The sequence below is a fragment of the Sminthopsis crassicaudata genome, chromosome 2, assembly GCF_048593235.1.
Source record: "Sminthopsis crassicaudata isolate SCR6 chromosome 2, ASM4859323v1, whole genome shotgun sequence".
Classification (NCBI taxonomy): Eukaryota; Metazoa; Chordata; class Mammalia; order Dasyuromorphia; family Dasyuridae; genus Sminthopsis; species Sminthopsis crassicaudata.
This window is the reverse complement of record NC_133618.1, coordinates 223,178,039-223,196,168: the sequence shown is the minus strand read 5'-3', so window position 1 is coordinate 223,196,168 and position 18,130 is coordinate 223,178,039. Positions and strand designations below refer to the sequence as shown.

Sequence of the window (18,130 nt, the reverse complement as noted above, 5' to 3'; positions counted from 1 at the left end):
GATGATGAAGGACTTTGAGATGACCTTGAAGATCAGCAAGTGATGATTGGATGACTACTTGTCCAGTATGTTAAGGAAGTGGATTCTTATGTGGTAATGGATTGGGCTTGATGGATCTCTGAGGTTCTTTCTCAATTCTGAGATGATTTAAAGGGTCATGAATGTGGGGACAGGTCTGATTTTTGTTTTGTTCTGCGGGTGGTGATGATGGGAAATTCTTGTCCCTCATATCACATGAATGACAGTGGTGGAAAGTTAACTATGGTAAGAGCCTATTTTGGAAGCCTTCTGTTCAAGGGTTGTCATTAGAGAACCCTCCATTTCATCACCCAAATCAGGGAAGTGTAATAATATACACAGACTATATAAGACAGTGTGATAATATAGCACATACTGAGAAAGCAGATGGAGAATGGGTGATTTACCCAACAAAGGCACTAAGTACTTTCTTTTCTACTAGAGTGGTTTGGAAGCTAAATTGTTCTATCGTCATTATTATTATTGTTATTATTGTCATCATTATTATTCTAGTAGAACAGTGAAGCTTGGTGACTAGTTGATAGATGAAAAATTCCATATGTTAAATGCATCTTTACAACCCTATGTATACAACACTGATGACTATGAAGTTCAATGGGAAGCCCATCTTCCAAGGCAAAGGAAATACAGGTGCAAGCTGTCCCTTTGCCAATTAGCCAAAAATCTGGGACATCTTAGAGTAAAGAAATCAACAAATAGCAAAGAAAATGCAGACAAGGAAAAAAATAAAAAGAAGGAAGAAAGAATGCCGAGCCTTCAGCTGTCAAGTCTCTAAGGTCAAAACTGGCAGAAGCTGATGGTTCTTTCATTTATATTCCCTGACATCTGTCAGCGAAGGCAATCGTGAGTAAAAGTTGTAGCTGCCAGGAAAGGAATTGTCTTTTGTGTTTAGTAACAACCTTCACAGTTCAGGTGCAGTCTGACAGCCTCTTCCCGGCCATAGGTGGGATTGTCCATTGACTCTGTGACTGGAAAGAAAAGCTGACAACCCCTAATTCATGTTTCTATGTGCCTTTCACCAAGTAATTTCCTCACAACAAAATTGTAATTCCCCAGTTTTTGGAAGGGGAAACTGAGGCACAGAGGGGTGGAGTGATCTTCCCAAAGAAACACAGCTAGGATCTTTTACAGCTAAGACATGAACCTCAGGCATCCTTTCCACTCTAGTCTTCATGGATACGGAGTTTATATTTCTTTATCAAATTTGAATCTTTAAATCTCAGGGCCTGGCTTTTGGGATAGTTGCATGTCTTGGGATGCATTCAGATGTCCACATGTCAAATAATTCAAACAAAGGGAAGCAATGTGTTAAGAGTGCACAAGATCATTGGAATAGAAATACAAGAATAGCTAGGGACAATGAAGAATAGTAGATAGTGAGAAAACCTGTGTTCCATTCTCTTTTTGACACATTTGTGATACTGACTAGGATTGCTATCTAATTGCAGGATTATTGACATTAAACTTCAATGTACCCTGAGGGGGGGAAATCCAATAGCATTTCAATGGTTCCTTTTCTAAACCCCAGTTTTTGAGGTAGAAATGGGGATAATAATCCTTCTAATACCATTCCTGCCCAGGGCTGTTAGGAGGCTCAAGAGTTAATTAATTAATGCAATGTGTTTTGTAAGACTTTTCAAGCAGCTAGAGATTGCAGTAGATACAATATTGAACCTGGAATCAGGAAGGCTTGAATTCAAATATAGCTTCAAAAAATTAGCTGACCCTAAACAAGTCATTTAACTCCTGTTTGCCTCAGTTTCCTTATCTGTAAAATAAGGATAATAGTAATATTTACCTCCCACATATTGCTTCGTGAGTTTTAAAATGCTATTTAAATGCTGGTGGTGATGATGATGATGATGATGATGATGAACATTCAAATGTTATGTAAATATCAGCATTTATTATTAACAACAACAACATTGAAATGGTTTAAAATGTCCGATTAGTCTAGCTTTACTGTTAGTATACTGTGTAATTTTATGCTGGTGGTTGACTTTTAATTCCCTCTACTATAAAATAAGGGGATTGATTACATGATTTCTAAGATTCCATCTGATACAACAGTCTATGACTGTGTAATGGAGATTGGGGAACATTGCATTTTTTTTAAAAAATCATTATTACAGCCCTCCTTTTAGTAAAAATTGTGCTCAACATGAAAGCTTTTACTGTGTAGTTTTTAGTATGTTATTCAAAATAACTCGGGGGAGGGAAGAGAGAATAGTTGTCCCTGTGAATGACTTTGAAAGTCAGGAAAAACCCATCTTGCAGTTAAATCATGGTGTTGCCAGTATTCACATATGTCAGTTTTAATAAATGATCCCCTTCATTATCATGATTTCCATTTGCTGTACAAGTGAACTCAATGGAGAATTTTGGCTAAGGATGCCAAATGGCAGGGGTAACTGATTTTCTCATGCTGGCGAGGATTGCTATCTAGCTGCAAGATTATTGACATTAAAGTTCAATATATCTCAAGGGGGGAAAAATCCAATAGCATTTCAATGGTTCCTTTTCTAAACAGGCCCTAATCTTAGAGAGACATTTTTAAGCATTCCAACTCAGACACTTTGGAAATTTGGGCAGGTGGTTCCACCCTCTAGGGCTTCAATTTTTTCATCTTTAAAGTGAAGGAGTCGAAATAAAAGTTCTTTACATCTCAAACTCAACATGATCCTATTCACATGGTTCAGATGAATTTGGGCATCATGGTCCATCCACATCTATTTATCTTGGAAATTAAGGTTCTTTAAGATTATGTTCAGACTCCTTATGAATTAGTATAGGCAGGAAGGGTATTTGCAACTCCTTTCTTTTTAAACTCTGTTCCTTTTTTGGAACAGATCTGCTATAATCCTGAGGTCTGAACAAAATAACACCTGATATTTATATCATTTCATGTTTTTTGCTTGGTAGTGAAGATCAGTGGAACTCCCTAATCTGCTGGTGTAAGGCACCTTCCATGGAACCTGTCATGAGTTTGCAGCCTTTTTTGTGGCAAGCATGCTGATGTAAGCTTTGTGAAACGGTACAGAACATTCAACTTGGCCATTGTTGGTGAGGGTTGTTTAGTTATCTCAAGAAGATGCAAGTCCTTCAACAAGGAGAATCTACCAAACAGGAGCAGAGTACATCTAAGTCAATCCGACAGAACAGGGATTGCCCTGATATATTTTGAGTTATATTAGCCCTCCTACTTTACAGATGAAGAATACAAGGTTCAAAGAAGTTTAGACTTGCTCGTGGTCACAAAACTAGCAAGTGTCAAAGGTAGAATTTCAATTCAGGTCTACCTGATTCTGTCTTCTAAAACACTTCCTTCCTAAATAGTTGGAAACAATACTGGGAAAAGTCTGCAGACAGACATGGAACCCAAGCTAAGTGTAACTGAAAGTGTTCTCCTAGAAGAGGCAGCCAAAATTCCCATTTTTAAAAATTTAACGGCATATCCAAGATCACATAGAAAATGGAGGATAGAAGCTGGCTCAATAACCAAACTCCTTCATTCTTCCTACATCAACATTGATTTGAATTCTACCCACTCTACCCATCCCACTCAGAGTCTTCTACTCCATTGAGCCTTCCCTGATTACTCTTCACTAGTTAGATTTTCTCTTTTCCTTAAACTCCAGGTCTTTTGTCCTATTTAGGGTCCTTGAGGTAAAGGGAACCTCTGAGACCATCTAATGTAGCTCCCTCATTCTGCATTCCTTGAGAAGTAGAAAAATGTGATGGTTTGTCAAGATCATCCAGGTAGCAAACATCAAAGGCAAAGTCTGAACCCAGGTCCTCTGGCTCCAGAATCAGTGCTTTTCCCCACTCATTGTTTCAGGCATTCAACATGTTCAAATTTGAATTACATTACCTTTCTTAACCCCTACCAGAATTAAATGTTTGAATGTATTTTAGCCATGTTTTTATCTTGCCACAGAATTAACATTCTGTGTCATTGAAGTCTCCAGTTGTTAGGGCTCCCTACGCTAACATAAGAACTTTGCATATATTTTAATAAACACTTTTTATTTTCAAAATACATGTAAATATAGTTTTTCAACATTCACCCTTGCAAAACCTTGTGTTCCAAAATTTTCCCTTTCCCTCCTCTTCCTTTCTCCTCCTCTAGACAGCAAGTCTACAAGGTAACAGGACAGTTGAGTAAGAATATATTGACATGACTGATGCTGGCTGAGTGAATTTTGCACTAAGGTAGAAAACTGCCATGCCTTTATGGTCTACCCTGCCACTGCATTCTTAGTTCTCCTAAACTTTAGGGTCATACCTGTCTCTTTGCCTTCCAGACCACTGAGCATTATTTCACATGATACACCGCAAGGATCCTTGGGCCTTGTTACCTAAGGACATGTGCAATTCTTCTACACATATTTCCACATTTATCATGTCACACAAGAAAAATAAAATCAAAAAGGAAAAAAAATTGAGAAGAACAAGTAAATAACATCAAAGGAAAAAACACTGTATTGTGATCCACATTCAGTCCCCATAGTCCTCTCTCTGTGTGCAGATGGCTCTCTCCATCACAAGTCTATTGGAATGGCCTGAATCACCTCATTGTTGCAAAGAGTCAAGTCCATTAGAGTTGCTCATCACATAATCTTGTTGTTTTTGCATATATTTTATATAATATTTGACTCCAACATAGTGATATCGTTTTGTTCCTCTTTAAGAATGAAGAACAACTAACAATTATATTGTAGTTGCATACATATATTATTTTTATATTAAATATTATATTTGTATATATAATATATTGTATACTTATAAACATATATTTATATTATTATTGCATTTGTATACATATATTTATGTTATATATTGTATTTGTATAATGTATATGTTATTCATTACATCTACAATGTATATGTTAGGTATAGTATCATCTTGAATAATGTAAATAATACAGGTAACATATATAATATATACATTATCCTGGTCAGTGCATGTATTATATATGATTTATCTTATATAATTGGTCAATGCATATACTATATATGTATTATCTTGTATAATGTACATATTACACAGTATATATAATGGATACATTATCACATGCACACAAACACATGCACAATACATTATTTATTCATATGCTACATCTTCCCAGAAGAAAGTCAGCTCTTTGAGGACAGGGAATATTTAATTTTTGCTTTTGAATTTCCTGTGCCAAGAACAGTACTTGACACCTATTGGGCATTTGATATATGATTACTGAATTGAATTTGGTAATAGCAATTTAATAAGTGCTTTGGGATTTTTATTTATTGAATTAAGTAGCTTTGGCTACTTCACTATTAGGAATGGTGTCAATGTGAAAAATATTCTTTCCTATGATCATTGTTACATCAGTATCTGATGCTTTTCTATTTTACTGCACTGGAGAAGTTCCACTGTAGGTTTGAATCCCAAAGTATTTAGGATTACTGTATTGTTTATATGTTGGGTTTTATAACATATATTATATTGTTCCCTTTCTTCTCAGGATAGTGAAGCTCAAGATATGTCTCAGCACTTCTGCCTAGCTGTGGGACAAAGTGGACCTTCCCAATCATGACTTTAGAAGACTGAGGAAAAAGCACATCTTCCATCCCCTGAGAGAGAAAAAGGGCCAGTGAGACAAAACCACAGCTGCATTCCTAGATATGAGCAACATATCAGTTTCTCTATCCATCCATCCATCTATCTATCTATCTATCTATCTATCTATCCATCCATCTATCTATCTATCCATCTATCTATCTATCTATCTATCTATCTATCTATCTATCTATTTAATAAAATAATGATTTTACTGGAAAGCAGGACAGGGAGGGGAGATAAAATAGTGGAATGATAAACATGGGAAAAACAAAACAAGTTATGCAGTTTAGAAATTAATTTAACTCTAATGGTCACTAAACAAGCTTAGGTGATTGTATTGATATCCAATATTAAATTTTCAACAAAACCATTTAATTAAAAAAAGAGAGCATTGACTTTATCTTTGCCTGATGTGAGGAAGTAAATGTTTCTTTGAAGTAATAATAGCTCACTTATAGAAGGTTTCAAAGGTTTACAGAGTGCTTTCTTCACAATAATCCTATTAGTTAGTACAAATAGCATTATTCCACTTAATATCTTTTGAAAATAAGGCTCCGAGAAGCTAACAAGACAGTTGAGTAGGAATATATTGTTATTACTGATGCTGGTTGAGTAAGTTTTGTGTTAAGGTGGAAACCTGCCATGCCTTTATGCTACCCTGCCACTGCATTCTCGGATTCTCCTAAACTTTAGGGTCAAACCTGTCTCTTTGCCTTCCTGACCACTGAGCATTATTTCACATGATACACTGCAAGAATTCTTGGGCCTTGTTACCTTGTGATCCTTGGATCACAGCAGGGAACCCTTAAGCCTTTTGAAGGGCTTTCCAATTGGCTTATAACTTACTAGTCTTTTATATGATATCTCCCCCAGTTAGAATATGAACTCTTTCCCCCTTTTAAAAAATCTACATGCCTAATATTAATTGTTCATTGGCAGGCTGAGTCAACATAATAAAAATAACAATTCTACATAGATTAATTTACTAAGTGCTATACCAATCAAACTATCAAACATAATTTCTTAGAGCTGGAAAAAATAATGACAAAATTAATCTAGAAGAACAAAAGATCAAGAATATCAAGGGAGGTGGCAAAGCAATACCAGATCCAAACTGTACTACAAAGTGGTAATCATCAAAATAATTTGTTACTGCTTAATTGATTTGAACTCCTGATTTCAGGTCCAATGCACCACCTAGAACCTTTAGCATTTAACAAATTTTTTATGTTGATTGATTCAAATAGCAATTCATTCATGTAAACTTCTGCATCCTACTAATACTGACTTGTATACCAAAGGGTTCAAAGACATAGGATCAGGAAAGGAGAAAGTTTGGTCATATACCAAACCTTGCAAACAAGGTTAACAGATGGACAACTTCAGCTCTGTACTGACCTCCAGGAAATATTAAAGCAAGAGGAAATCTTCTAGTCCCTTCCTGGTAGATCCTCTATGAAAGGTTTATAGAAAAATATAAGCAAAAAATGAAGGAGACCTGATAAATAAAAGTATATACAGAATGGTTTTACACACACACACACACACACACACACACACACACACACACACACACACACATTTCTTCCCCATGATAGTCATCTCAAGGATAGAGGAGGGGTTGGGTATGGAAGAAAAAAAAGTTACATTGAAAACTTTATTATATTTTTAAAGGAATAATGGTAAGTTGTACACAATAGATTTACAATTTCATGCATAATTGTCTTTTTTCTATTTTTCTGTTATTAAAATGTTTGCTTTATTTCTTAAGCTCAGAATAAAATACATTTAATTAAAAATAATTACACAAAATGACATTAGAATCACAGAATTGGAGAGTAAGAAAGATCCTAATTAGGCATCTACACATCTGATAGGTAGTCATCTAGTCTTTATCTGACGATGTCCAAAGATGGGGGTTGCATTTGTAATAGAATGCAAAAGAAAATAAACTCCTTGAAGGCAGGGTCTGTTTCATCTTGGTTTTTCACATCTAGCACTTAGGAAAATGTCTGGCATGTAGTACTTGCTGAAAAATAAATGCATGGCTTGCTGATTTGCAATGAGTAGAATGAAATGGTAATGAGCATGGTTGCAACTTGCACAGAGGAAGGACGATCTCTTTTGAGGAAATCAAGTATCCATTGATCTATCAAAGTATTTAGAAGCCATTAAGCCTTTTTTTTAGCATCAGTAGTTCAAAGGATGGGCAGCATCTAACTCCCTAGGAGCTTGATTTTCACATCCATGCATTGTGGTATCTGGGCTACTGGAGAGCTTTGATTCATTAAAACAAAAGAGTGTGATGGAACACTTAGCCCAAGAAAACTTCTCCTGAGCTCTAAAGGCCTGAAGCATTACTGACGAGTTGGGGAACAGTGAATTTCAATGACTCTGTTTTGCCCACACTCTGGTGCTTGATTTTACCCTCCTTGGCTCTTGCAGTCATTCTGGCCAGATGAATGGATGACCAAGTCTGGCATTTCATTTTCTCTGTCCCTTCAAGGCTACCACTAAAACCAACCGACTTTGGCAGAGACGATCGATTGTGCTTTGAAATCCACTGGGTCTCACGCAGACTCTTGTGTCTTCCTAGAGTGAGGAAGGGAGGCAGCTGCAGTGACTCTGTTGCTAGCAGCCACTTCCAAGCAGGATGCTATGACTGACATGATGGACCAATCTGTGTGGCTCACCAGTGGCTCACGACTTCTCAGTTTCCTGTGGACTACGTACTGCCCAAATTACAATCCCTCGACCCACTCCTCTGACTCAAGCTTCTACAGCTTATTATTTATTATAATACCTTCCTGCACTCTGTTACTACAAACACAGACTGTTTTTTTTTTTTCAAAAAAATTCTCTAATCACTCTTTTATTATGAGAGGAAGCTAGGAAGATTTGTAATAATCACTGTCATTATTACTTGGCTGTGCCTTTTGATGCATCGAGAACAGAACTTCAATCACTAAGTCATAGGACTGAATCTTAGGAAGTATTTGATCCTTACCCTGGCTTATATTTTAGACATATTTCAGACAGTCTCCCAATGACATGACTTATCCAAGGCAGCAGGTATTGGAAGATCTTGCTTCAAAATCACACTCCCTCCCTTGTGATTGGTATGATGTTAGGGTCACACATGTAGAACTGAGACCTCTCCATCTATAAAATGAGCAAGTTGCGCTATTTATCTCTATTCTTTAGGTTCTAAATACCATGACATTAAAATAAGGAACTTGGAAGTTTGACTATCTCAGGACCCTAAGCTTAAATCAGTTTGACCTGAGAAGTAGGATAATGATAAGATGGCAAACATGCAACATGGGCACATGTCCGTCCCATGGATACAGCCCATGAGCACAGACAACAGCTTCTGTATTTTTCAGATAAGAGACCTGTTAGGCAAACGTTTGTTTGCTCTGTGAGATTTCTGCCCTTGCAGATTTTCCAAGAGGCACTCAGGGACAATTCTCCCAAATACTGCAGTGGACTATTGATTACCCCTTCAGCTTGCCACCTTCCCATCTCACCATTTATTGATCTGTGCCTAAGGTGGGTAAGATAGTTCTGCCAAGCCCACAAAACCGACCTTTTAATTTAGCTTTTTGGAGTTGCTTTTATTTTTCATTAAACTAAAAGGGAAAACTCCAAGAAGAGATTTTTCTGTTCCTGAGATGCCCTGGAGAGAAGATAAAACCCTGGTAGAAGCAGGACTGGGCCCTAATAACCTGTAACATCAATAAAATCTGTCTTCAGTATCATGTCTTCAGCAGGAAGACATTGTTCTGCCTAGAGTTGCTGTGCCAGCATTGATAGATAATATTGAAAGAAAGCTATAGTACAGGATAAAAATCAAAAGATTAGGAAACAAGGAAAGTTCCAATTTAAAATCCTACCTCAGACATTAGCTAATAAGCAAACAAGTCAATTTAGTTCACTAAGCCTAGTAACAAAAGGCAGTAATAAAAACTATAAAATCTACCTCAATATCATTGATGAAAATGATGACAATAATACCTTTATATAGTGCTTTAAGTTTTTCAAATCACTTCGCAGAAGCTGTCATTTGATCTTCACAACAACCCTGAATAGTATTCTATCCATAACTTTTTTTTTTTTTTTTTGGCTGAGGCAATGGGAGTTAAGTGACTTGCCCAGGGTCACACAGCTAAAAGTGTTAAAGTGTCTGAGGCGAGATTTGAACTCAGGTCCTCCTGACTTCAGGGCTAGTGCTCTATCCACTGCACCACCTAGCTGCCCCCTATTCATAACTTCTTGTGAGAAACAAATGAGATAAAAGAATGGAAATTCTAAATTATCAGTACGAATTATCATTATAAGCAGCTGTATTGCCACATATTTGTTCAACAGCTTTTTACAGGGATTTATTAATGCACTGATACTAGAGAAGAAAAGGCAAAAAAATGTCAGTCTCTATTCTCAAGTATCCTACCAGACTGCATAACAGCTGACAATGGCTGATATTTATTCAGTATTATTTTAGAGAGACAGCATAGATTAGTAGATTCAACTGTTAACTATGCCCTTTGATGCACCAAGAACAGAACTTCTGCTTTCTTCTTTCTGTTTCTGAACCCAGAAAAACTTGGGTTCAAGATGTGATTTTGAAATACATGTATATGATTTTGGTCAATCTCCCTGGGTCTCAGTTCCTCATTAGAAAGGGGCTGGGCCAGATAATTTTTTTAAAAAGTCTCTCCAATTCTAAATCCAGGATCTTATAAATGGGCTGTATAGTCACAGGCCAGGCATTTATAACTTGTCCACGTCCCAGGAGATTCTCAAAGACTATAAATTTAAAATGAGCTGCCAACCCGCATTAGAAGAAAGGAAGAATTTCTATACTGGGAATATCCTTCCAATAAAGTCAGAGGTATGGCCCAGAACAAAGGAACATAAGTCTGGCATGATCTTCAACAAGAACTTCAACAGGACACTGAAAGCGGCCCACACTCATTTCTAGATCAGTTTTTCAATAAGACTCTTTTGGTATGAGAAACTGGGCAAGCTAAATTCTTTGCACTTGTTTGCAGGACTCTTTGGGCATTCGATTTTCTCTCTGCTCTGACCCTTATGTTATTTCTTGGAGATTTTTTAAATTAACGAATTCTTCTGCATTCTGATCTATAACTGGTACAGAATTTAATTGAAGTCTTATACCTAACAGGAACATTTTCTGAAGCCTTAGAGGACTAGCATATGGGCTGTCAACCTAGAGAGAACAGATGTCACTGCCAATTGGCACCTTTCTTTTGTCCCTAGATCTCTCCCAATTTCATGGTCATCCACATATAAGTTGTCCCCTGAGCTGATAAGCCCTCTCTTGCCCATATTGCTAACACAGTCCGCATATACCAGTACCAGACTTTCCAAAGCTCATTTGGAGAGAAGGACACTGGTTAGTCATGAAAAAGAAAATGAGAATATTTAGTTTAAGACTCAATAAAAGCCCTTCAGACTTGAATCATATTCTAAAATCTTTGGCTACTTTATCTATCCCACTCCTACAAATGCAATCCCTTGCAAACTGGACTCCATATGGGAAGCAGCAGCTGCGCTGGAAGGAGACAGAAATCCATGTAATTGCTCTGGTGAAACAGTAGGCCACCAAAAGCTGAGGCATGTTTGGCTTCCCCTGCTCATAGAAGAAGCTCTTGGCTGTAAAGTGATTTCCAGTCACCTGGAAAAGTCTCTCTGGCTAGAGCATTGAGAACTGCACATATGTATGTGTATATGCATATACATATACACACATACATACAAATATAAATATAAAATATGTATATTTGGAGAAAAAGGTACCATAATTTCATTTCTGGTGGAAGAATGTCTGCAAGCCCAGCAAAATTTTCAAAGTTCAAAAGGGTTTGAGGCCCATGAAATTACTAAATGGGTCAGATATGCTTCTTTCAGAGCTGAAAAATCATATCAGAAAATAATAGAAGTCACCCAAAAAGAGATGCCTGCCTCCTTATAAATACCTACTCTAATAGTAGAAGGTTCCATGTCCAATTCAATTCAATTCAGTCCACTCCATTATTTATTTTTATTTATTTATCCATCTATCCATCTATCTATCTATCTATCTATCTATCTATCTATCTATCTATCTACCTACCTACCTACCACTTATTATTTGCAAGATACTGTGCTTTCAAGAGCAAAGCTAGAAATTTTGACTACCCCAAAACTACTGCAGCATCTCTGGCCCTACTTCAGAGCAGCCACATGTCTTCCAAAGTCATCAGACCATAGGAGCAGAAACGAGTGTAGATGAATCCATTTTTTAATCAGTCTCATTTAGCCAAGCCTGCTAGCATGACACCTGGTGAAGTAAGTTATAGAGAGAGCCCATACAACTATCCTGCTAGTTTCTATGTACTAGCTAATTAAGTAGGGAAATTTGTTATAAATATCTTTCAGGTCATATCCCAGAATGAGGCAAGTTGCATTTGACCCTCTGTTTGCACATTGGCTCCATTGTAATTGCAAAAGGAAACAGAATTTTTTGCACTCTTAAAATATAGGGTCAATTATCTAGCCATTATGTATACCGATGGGAAGGATAAAGCAAGTGGGAGAAGTCCCCTTTGTTCTGACTCAAGCTTGTTTTCCGTTTCTCTCTGTACTTTACCCCTGCATGCCAGAGCCCTCTGAGGACTTAATATGTAAGCAAGTTTAGAGATTTAGCAGAAGTGGGTCTTGTACATAACTGGAGTGTTTTCTGGATCCTCCAGTCTCTGATAATACTCTATAAGAATATCTGCAGCGCCTAAGAGAATACTTGAAGATGATACTTAAGCCCTAATAGTGTGGCTTCCAGATGAGTTTCTTACCCCTGAGTCTTGTAGGAGCTTTCTGGATACTTGTTTTATCCATGCTTAGATGTTTCTCAGTTCTTTCCCCCTGCTGAGGCTTTCCTTGTGAAAGTCCAGTTTCCAATGCCATAAATCACTTGAATTTCTCTTTCAAACATTCTGGTCATCTCTTTCCTTCTTGGCTCTATCTGGGTTTGGGTCAATAAGTATCTTAAATACCCAACTATTAACTGCCCACTCTAACAGAAAGTTCTTGGACTTTGGAAAGGCAATCAGCTGGTGAAGTTAAAAGGACACCAGACCCTTACCCTTGCTCAAAGCTGCAGGGACCCCTAAAGGGAGTGTCAGCAGTAATGGTCCAATCTGGACCCTCTCCATTAAAAGATCATTGTAATATTTGGAATATACTTTAATACCCTGATAACTTATGCCAAAAGACAGCTTAAAAATAGTTTAAATGAAAGGTCAGACTTACCCAGGTGTCTCTGGATTTGGAACCAGCAGGATCTCTCTCCTAGCTTCATTGTGGGGTAGGAGTTGGGCCATGTATCTCCCAGAGGTTTGGAGATCCCTGTACACCGACACTTCCATAGTGCAGTGCTCACTGTTGCTCCTCATCCAAGGGCTCAGAATGGTATGCTTGGTATTTTCAGATGTATTGAGGAGAAGGAAAGAACCTAGGGAGAAAAATGGTGAGAGTTGAGTTCTAGGATGTGTCCAGAATATTAGATCTAATTACTTCTGGAATTTAAGGATTTGGGATCTATCAATCAAGGAAAAAAAAACCCACAAACAAAACATTTATTAAAGCACCTACTATGTGTTTATTAAAGCACTGTGCTAAGTACTGGGGATTCAAAGGAAGGCAAAAGTCGATCCTTACCCTTAAGGAAGTCATAGACTAATGGGGAAGATAACAAATAAAGAACTATGTACAAACAAGAAAAATACAGAATTGGAGAAATCACAGAAAGAGGAAACAAACATTAAGAAAGATCCTATGCTATTGGGATAGCGGTCATGCAGAGGAAAGACCTAGTTTTACAGACAGAAGATTTGGATTATAGCTTTAACTCTGCAACTTTCTGAACTTAGGAAATCAGTTTGGGTCTCAATTTCCTGTTCTATAGATGAAAAGGATTTGACTAGATGGATTTTCGTAGTCTTTTTTTGGTTTGTTTGTTATTTTTTTCACTAGTCTTAAGTGCACAGTTTAGTTGTTAAATGAGCACTTAATACCTACTATGTACCAAGCTTTCTAAGCACTGGTGCTGGAAAGATGGCCCTTGATTTTAAGGAATATGATACCAAAACTCATGAAGCTTTCCATATTTTTTCATAACGTCTTCTCCCCCTGCTCCCACCTTTTCAATCTTCCTTCACCTTCTTTCACCAATCCACATACTCTTTGATACAGGGATGGATACTAACCTCTTTACTGTTTCCTGAACAAGTTCTAGGTATAGAACTAGTTCTGTCTTCCAGTTCTGGGCATTCAGACTTGGAGAAGTTTTTCTTCCTTATTTCTATCTTTTTGTTGCCTTGTCTTCCATCAGGTCCCAAATAAAATTTTATATCCTACAGGATCCCACTTTCCAGTTCCCCCTTAATGCTAGTCCCCTTCTTCATCACCCATTTATCCTTAATCCAACTTGTTGTTACATATTTTTTTTGTTTGTTTTTGTTTTTTTGTTTGTTTTGTTTTTGCTGAGGCAATTAGAGTTAAGTGACTTGCCCAGGGTCACACAATCAGGAAGTGTTAAGTGTCTGCGACCAGATTTGAACTCGGGTCCTCCTGAATTCAGGGCTGGTGCTCTATCCACTGCACCATCAAGCTGCTTCTATGTAGTTCTTTTCATGCAACTTCTCCTATTATATAGCAAACTCCTTGAAGGCAGGGACTTTTGCCTTTCTTTAGCACTTAGCACACAACTAATTAAATAGTAGGCACTTAATAGATATTTACTGATTGAATAATAATCTGCAAAGGAAAGTACAGAGTTAAGTAAATACTAAATATACATACAGCTATCTATCTATCTATATATCTGAGGGGGGAGAACAAAGTGGGGGGGAGAGAGAGAGAGAGAGAGAGAGAGAGAGATGGAGAGAGAGAAACAGAGAGAGGAGAGAGAGAGAGAACAGAGAGAGAGAGAGAGAGAGAGAGAGAGAGAGAGAGAGAGAGAGAGGGAGGGAGAGGTTGAAGGAGAGGGAGAAGATTAGGAGGGAGGGAAGGAGGAAGAAGTTAACCAAATTTGAGCAAATTTGCTTTCATCTTTAATAAATGGTAAAAATTATATGTATTATAAAGAATCATTTAAAATAAAATTCTTTATGATTTATTATCAGTAGATGTTTGTTATATTTTTATATTATGTAAGTATATTTTATATATACATATGCCTATGGTTGCATAAAAATTTCTCAGATGAAAAGGGGTCATGAGTGGAAAATGTTTAAGAAGCCCTGGTCTACAGATTCAGGTAGAGTAAGAAATGGCTCAATGATTAAACAACAACAATCTCTGTGTGTGCATATGCACTCTTATATTACCTTCTTTATAAATATATGTATATACATATGTACATGCATGTATATATGCACAAAACATATTGTGTCATTATTCTTTGTATTTTCTCCAGAGTTTAGTAGGTACTTAAGGAGGAGAGAGACATCACATAGGAGATGGCATTTGAACTACACTTTTAAGGACAATGGGGATTCTAAGAGCAGAAGTGAGGAAAGAGATTCTAGAGAAGGCATCCAGCCAGTTCAAAGACATGGACATGGGAAATGGTATATGTGAGAAATAACAACTGGGCCAATAGATGGTAGAATGTGTGAAGGATGTTCAGTAAATATGGCTAAAATTCCTTAACTTTTCTGATCTTCAGTTAATTGAATTGGAGCTAGGGTTAAAACATGGAAAAGACCTCTTAGGGAGAAAGTAGTTTTAGAATTACAAATAATCAAAGAATATAAAATAAACAATTTTCAAAAGAAGAATTTCAAATTATCACCAATTATATGGAAAAAAGCTCCAAATCACTAATCAAAAATACACAGGTTAAACCAGTCCCAAAGTTTCTCCTCATTTCCTTAGAATATTGAAGATGATAATTAAAAACAAAACAAAAAACAGAACTGATGAATGTTAGAGGGGCTGCAGGAAGATAGCCAAAATAATAGAGCTGTCATATCATCATGTAAAACACTTTGTAGAACTGTAAGTGAATAAAAAAAAATCACGAAGCATTTACCATGTGTCAAGCACAGTTTTAAAGACATTGGGGATACATTTTTTAGAAAGTCGTTATTTTCTAGGATTCTCATAAGGGAAGATAACACATAGAGAAGAGAGGTGTCAGAGGAAGGGAATTTTGTTCTCGGAGATGGGGAGTGGGGCAGAAGCCCCAAGCACAAAATGAGATGAGGGATTTATGGAATGTGAAACTGACCCATGGAAGGGACTATGAATCTCACTAAACTGTTTCTACCTTTTGAGCTAACAATCTTATTATTGATTTACATGCTTCAAGGAAGTCAAAGGAAGAAGGTAAGTTCGTAATCAATCAACTAGTCCAATAACAAGTATTTATCAAGCGCCTACTAGTCAATGGAGATAAATACAAAGAATGTGTATATTCTAATACATACATATATATATACATAAACATGTGCATATATGTATAAAGAAGGTAATATGTGTGCACATGCACACATACACATTGTCATTATTTAGTCATTGACTAAATTGCATGTCTGACTCTTCCTAAGCTCATCGACCAGAACTTCTTAAACTTTTTCCACTCATGATTCCTTTTTGCCATGTGACCCTAGATGTAAAATAGGTATATAAAATACAAATCAAATTGATAATAATTCATAAAGAAATTTTAAAAATAATTCTTTGGAACACATAGTTTTACCATTTATTAAAGATGAAAACAAATTTGCACCCTAATGAGATGAAGGTACTTATTTTTACATAAAGTATTAAATTTTGGTGGAATATCAATACCTTTTATTGTTGCCAAATTTTTTATGAGCCCTCACGCTAAGTTACATGACCCCGTATGGGGTGATGACCCACAGTTTAAAAAGCTTTGCCATAGACCATTGGGTTTTCTTGGTAAGGATACTGGAGTAGTTTGCCCTTTCTTTCTCCTATGACTTAAGGCAAACAGGATTAAGTGACTTGCTAGTAAGAATCTGAGGTCACACTTGAACTACAGGCCCAGGGCTCAGGATCAGAGTTTGTAAGTGTCTCTCCATCATATCTGAAGACAGGTTTTGCTGACTCCACACCTAGGATTCTAGTTCCTGAGCCATCTAGATGCTTCATATAAATGTATACAAAATGCAGTCATTTAGGAGGGAAAGCACTAGAATTTGGGGGTTTTAGGAAAAGCTACATCTAGAAGATGGCTACTGAATTGCATTTTAAAGGAAGAGGGAGAAATCCAATGAAATGGAAAGGACAGAATGTATTCCAGGTATATGTTGTGACCATTGCAAAGGCTCCAGGAAGAGAAATGGAGAACTGTTGTGAAAAGCAGAAAGAAAGCCAATTTAGCTGGATCCTAATGTAGAAAGGGAAGTACAATCTAATAAGAATGATAAAAATGGCATAAGAATGGAATGGTAAGATGAGGTCAGGTTGTGCAGGGATTTAAAACTATGTAGGAATTTATATTTTATCCTACAAGCAGCAAGATGATAACTTTTTTAATACTAGTAAAGAACTGGAAACAAAGCAGGTTCTAATTGAGGAGGTAGTGGCTAAGCAAAAACTATAGTATATGAATATAATTCATTAATATTATGCCATAAGGTCTATGGATATAAGGAATGTGGAAAAGCATAGGGAGACTGATGACCAGATACAGGGCAAAACAGAAATAACTCCTGAACAGTATACATAATTATTTCAATGATGAAAAATAAATAGCATAAATAAGTAGTCAGGCACTGATTAATTATAATAAGCAACCTTGATCTAGCGAACTGATGATGGAATATACCTCTCATTTCTTAAAGACAGGTGAAATGTGAGTATAGAATGTTGCCTACACTGTCAGATGTTGTTTATATAAGCTGATATTTCTTAATTCCTTTTTTATTTCAAAGGAGTATTCAATTGGGAATAGTCACAAAGAGATCATTATTAAAAAAAAAAGCCAAAATAATTTTTTTAAATAGATGTGGTTAGGATCAAAGAATCTTGTATGCCTGCCCCTATGTACTCTCTTCATTCTATGTATAAAACCTTTTCCAAAGCCTCTTCTTCCTTCAAATCCAATAATCCCACGTTCTATCTCATAACTGGTCAAGAATTTGGAGACTATTTAGTGCGGTTTCTGCAAAATGGGACTAGAAACCACCACAATGTTGGATAGATTGTTGGCCTTTCCTTGTACTTACTCCCAGTTAGAGAAAATATCTCAAACTGTCCCCCTGGAATGAGCCAACCCTAATTCACCATACCACATGTTGTACCATTTGAGTGGCTCTGTCATCGATTTCCAAGAAACATATGTTAGAGAGGTTCTCTGTTATAATAAAAAGTCTGTGCCATTTTGCTGTTTCGAGCATTCCTTCTGACATATTAATTTTATATGCACCTCTTCAACATTAAAGTTTGAATGGCT

General features: G+C 36.7%; 1 protein-coding gene across 1 annotated transcript in view; it reads right to left on the bottom strand.

Annotated features, from left to right (window-relative positions):
- Positions 1–18,130, bottom strand: part of LOC141552722 (ALK tyrosine kinase receptor-like) — an 895,621-nt gene that overhangs the window by 365,042 nt on the left and 512,449 nt on the right. The window contains exon 4 of the mRNA XM_074284745.1: positions 12,955–13,156. Within this exon, the coding sequence (XP_074140846.1) occupies positions 12,955–13,156 (202 nt within the window). The remainder of the gene's footprint in view (positions 1–12,954; positions 13,157–18,130) is intronic.